The 5,000-nt window shown below is 42.5% G+C and overlaps 1 protein-coding gene across 1 annotated transcript in view; it reads right to left on the bottom strand.

Moving 5' to 3' along the window:
• The window catches only part of rab11fip4b (RAB11 family interacting protein 4 (class II) b), a 21,871-nt gene extending 17,054 nt beyond the window's left edge, over nt 1–4,817 (bottom strand). The window contains exons 1-2 of the mRNA XM_083656241.1: nt 4,683–4,817; nt 1,430–1,462 (exon numbers count right to left, since the gene is read on the bottom strand). Coding sequence (XP_083512367.1) covers nt 1,430–1,462; nt 4,683–4,768 — 119 coding nt within the window. The 5' untranslated portion in view covers nt 4,769–4,817. The remainder of the gene's footprint in view (nt 1–1,429; nt 1,463–4,682) is intronic.
• Nucleotides 4,818–5,000: the final 183 nt, after the last annotated feature.

The following is a 5,000-nucleotide window of genomic DNA, read 5'->3' as shown; positions in this document are numbered from 1 at the left end:
TCTGACTAATGGAATGACTTGGCAGCAGCCATTACTGAAATGATTGATAAAAACAGCAGAGGAGGATAATAAGAGAGAGGAGGACAGGCCATTTTCTCTCTGTCACTATAACTCAAGTTCCTGTGGGTGGAAATAGGACAAAGGCCTAGATACAATACATTCCACCCACTGCTACTGCAACAACACACACTGCAATACACTCCAACAGCAAAGGCTCATCTCTCTGTGAAGGAGAGAGCGGTCAGTCCATCTCACACCAGGCCGGGGGAGGAGGATGACAGGGCTAACATCATGGCTGCCACCGAAAACTAAGACGTCCAAACTCTCTTAACGTCTTTCAATAGACGAAATAGACGTTTTCATGGAATTGTGTTGCTAGGGAGCAGTTTGGAACCTAGCTTATGTCCTGTCAGTTATTGTACTAGCAAACACTAGTAACAGGAAGTAAGCTGTGGAGAATGGAGAATGTTTATGTTGTCGAGTTGAAACCGTCTATTCACCTTATTCTTTGCCCATACAAGGACGCTTCTGCATGACGTCATTTTGTAATCATCTTTCGGGTTTAAGACACGGAAGTAGATTACGCCTACCGTAGTCATTTTTAGACTTGCCAAAAAGCGGTTTTCAAGCAACAACAAAAAAAACTGTTTTAAAGTTTTAATATTTTTCGGGTGAGAACATAACATATATGTGACCAGTTTATCAGAATAACGCCTATTTGGGAATATTTAACGAGCAGCGAGGACTGGGAGCGCTGGATGTGCTGACCGGTCGGACATAGCCATCTGTCAAACCCTACTGTAGGCTACTGGCAGTGAGAAAACACTGTTGGCGTGCTTTTGTAACTAACGTTAAATGCCGACCGGGTATAGCTCCTCGCAGCAGTAACGCTATGAACATGTCACTGAAGTTGGCCGCAGTGTAGCTTAATTCTGAATGTTGCCAAACTTCATTCATTATTACAGTGACGTTTTGTTTTGAAATTGACCGCCAACTAGCGCTGAACTGGAAGAACAAATACAATTGCGGGTAATGCGGAAGAGAGAAAAAGTGGGCGTGGTGAACAAGGTGAATACAGTAGTTCTAAACTCCAGAAGGAGAAGAACAGATTCTTACAGCATGCCCAAATCACACATTGACTATCTTCTATCCAGAAGTCCTGTTTTCTCCATGGAACCAGTTACTAATTAACTGGCTTTTGCAGCACAATGGTGGGACAATTGCATGATAAGGGAGCGGTTACCACTAATCTCTTATTGTGTGTGTCCACAAATAGAGCAAACACATGCAGCACAGACTGGACTGAAAATACACATACAAGCGATTAGCCCTTCCCTTCCCTACACACACACACACACACACACACACACACACACGCACACACACACACGCACACACACACACACACACACGCAGGTGAGTGACGTACCTTCCAAAAGCTGTGCTGGAGATTTTCCTAGGGCTGCAGAGGGAAACACAAAAGACAATCAGAGATAATTTTATCACAGTGAATTGCCACGGATATGTCTAGACTCCGAGCGGAACTCCGCACTGGAGCCGACTGCTGATGGCAATTAAGATCTGTTTTGGCTACTCCGTCTGGCAGATACATGTGCATGTAACTGTGTATAGGGGCGAGATGGAGAACAGTTGAAGGACATGTCAATGATAATACAATCCCACTCCAGGTTGGTTCAGTGAGCAGGACTTTTTGTCCGCTCAGCGAAAGCATTGGTGCGCGGAAGAGAAGCTGAAAGAGTGTTTGGAGCTGATGTGTCTCTCTGCGTCTGGCTTTCAGTGCAGTACAGTACCTGTATGCTGCTTGGCAACAATCCTGCTAAATGTCCGGCTGAAGGACTACAATGCTTGGCGGAAGAATGATTATTTTCATCAATATTGCATTTTTTGTTGCCGTGTGTTTATTTTCTTGCCAGGTAGGCCATATGTAGTAAGGTAGGCCATATGTAGTAAGGTAGGCCATATGTAGTAAAGTAGGCCATATGTAGTAAGGTAGGCCATATGTAGTAAGGTAGGCCATATGTAGTAAGGTAGGCCATATGTAGTAAGGTAGGCCATATGTAGTAAAGTAGGCCATATGTAGTAAGGTAGGCCATATGTAGTAAAGTAGGCCATATGTAGTAAGGTAGGCCATATGTAGTAAGCTAGGCCATATGTAGTAAGGTAGGCCATATGTAGTAAGGTAGGCCATATGTAGTAAAGTAGGCCATATGTAGTAAGGTAGGCCATATGTAGTAAGGTAGGCCATATCTAGTCAGGTAGGCCATATCTAGTCAGGTAGGTACTGTAGTCCATACCTACTACATACGTACTGTAGTAAGGTAGGCCATATGTAGTAAGGTAGGCCATATGTCAATCATCCAGCTAAATAAGTATAAAATATGTGAGATTTAGGGAATCTGAAGTTTTTATTTGTTTTTTTATTATTATTAGTACGGTTATTGTTGTTTAATTATGATTATGAGATTGAGAACATTTTATTATGATTATGAGATTGAGAATGTAGCTGGTCATCAGCAATGGGCAGTATGCAATATGCAATATCATAGATACGCACTTTAAATATGCCGGGCTGCTAACACGTGGACTTTAATGCACAGTATTATTGCGTATTTTTGACCACTACAGATGATTTTATGATTTTTATGAGTTGTGTATGTCATCTTAATGTGTCGTCATGTACTGTACAACAAATTGCCTCCTTGGAGGACATTAAAGTTTTCTACTACTACTACTACGTACTGTAGTAAGGTAGGCCGTAGTATGGTAGGCCATATCTAGTAAGGTAGGCCATATGTAGTAACAGCTTTATAAAAGCAATACGCCACATGAGGCCGTGATTTACAAGGAGGATGCAGTATATATCATACATGATGTTTATCCCATCTATGTACAATTTTCAAATAAGCCAAACTCCACCTTCTACGATCCCATGATTACCGTATGCTTGTTTTAAGAAAAGGGACAAGGATGACATATAAATTATACTGGGTTGTATATGAGTGGTAATTCAATGATGCTGCATAGTGACAACCCCTCCTTTTCCCTCTTTCCCACCCTCTCTGGATGTGTCTGTAAGGTGCCACGTGTTCCTTCTCTCCCTGCCAGTTCCACATCCCTCCCCATGACTCTCTGTCTGCGACTGCTGCCAGCATCTTGTCCCGTCTTCTTTGCCCTCCTCCCTCATCACGACCCATGCCTGCCACCATCTCTCTCTCTCATTCTTTCCTCCTCCTAAATCGTCACTCCATTCTAATTCTATTTTTCTAAAATATTTTTTATTTACATTCCTCTCTCTCTCTCTCTCTCTCTATGACTCTCTACCTCTGTCTCCGTCCCTGCTTCAGTATTGATCAGGAGAGAGAAGGTACTGCACCGGTCTAATTAGGAGAGTCCTGTTGGATTAAAAAGCTATTTTTCCCCAGGGGAGAATCCTGCAGAGTCAGCAAAGAGAGTGCAACCAAAGAAGACACAATTACTCCAAGTTTATTAATTATTGTTCTAACACGTGGCACCGACTACAAACTTTAGGGTTCTTAAAGGCCTGTGTGTGTGTGTGTGTGTGCGTGTGTGCGTGTGCGTGTGCGTGTGCGTGTGTGTGTGTGTGTGTGTGTTTGCAGGTGGACACTTCAGCTATTAATGATCACCCTGGATTATGTTTCTAAGAATAGCCTCCCTCTTACTGTGGTTTATCAGGTAAGCACAAATGTACATGTGTTTGTCGGTGCATGAAACACGGGTTAAAAGGTATGAACAATTGAAACCCCTCTGTAACAATATGACATCATTCTCATCAAACAAACAAAAAAAACCCACATCCTGAATTACAAAAGTCTAGTGTGGCTGAAATCCTGGAGGGGTGTATGTACTGTAACACCATGCATCTGATATTAACACTTTGGTTAATATTTAGTCTTACATGCCGAGGGCTGCTCAACTAAACAGAAGTGGCACATGAGCTATCTAATATCCCACCATAATCACCATGATATATTAAAACAAACAAACCAGCTATGCTAATGTAGTCGTTCATCTCTAGCTAATTGATGTACTATTCTACATCAACATCTCTATCTTAACACAACACATGACGGTGTTAACTTGAACTTGAAGAAAATTGTCTGATGTATTGTTGAGTTACTTATAGAGAACATAATCTCCAGCATACCATGCAACATGATGGTGGGGACATAATTTTGTTTACCTGCAATTGCAAAGAATAATTTTTATTGGACAGCAATATACATTTTCATAGAACTATATCATCCACCAGTTTTAATTTTTTATAGAATCACATACTGTGTGGCTGCTATGTGTCACCATGTGGACATAATGTGAAGTTTCAACTACCGTAACTGAAAGTGGAGGAAAAGTCTAGACTCTACTGCTTTGTCTAGAGCGGAAAAATCAGCCAATCAGAGCTGCTGGTTTGATTTGATTTGATTGTACGATACGGTGGCCAGCAGGGACACAAGACCAAAGGCCAACTGAGACGTCAAAATGTCCCCGGCCAGTGTAATGGTTGACTTTTTACAAACATTTGGCACTCAGTGGGTGTTTCGGACCCTGTGTAAAACCAATGCTGTGCGTGTGCGCGTGTCTGTGTGTGTGTGTCTGTGTGTGTGTGTGTGTGTGTGCGCGTGTGTGTGCGTGTGCGTGTGTACCTGTTGGCTTTGAGGTTTTTGAGGCGAGCCTCCAGGTCATTTAGCAGGTTGACCTTCTTGCAGCACTGGGAACAGTAGACATCCATCAGCTCACCGCTGTAAAGCTGACGCACCTTACGAGGAGTCTGGCCCGCACTGTAGAGACACACACACACACACACACACACACACACACACACACACACACACACACACACACACACACTTTGCATTAGCATGTACACGAATAAGAAGTTTCTTGCGATGAAGCTAGTCTGTATTATTTAATGTTCATGTGTACATTTGAGAGTGTTCCGACTGGATGTGATCTTGAATCAG

The sequence above is a fragment of the Poromitra crassiceps genome, assembly GCF_964638095.1.
Source record: "Poromitra crassiceps genome assembly, chromosome: 19".
In the NCBI taxonomy this organism is placed as follows: Eukaryota; Metazoa; Chordata; class Actinopteri; order Beryciformes; family Melamphaidae; genus Poromitra; species Poromitra crassiceps.
The sequence above is the reverse complement of the archived record's forward strand: the minus strand, read 5'-3'. Positions and strand labels throughout refer to the sequence as shown.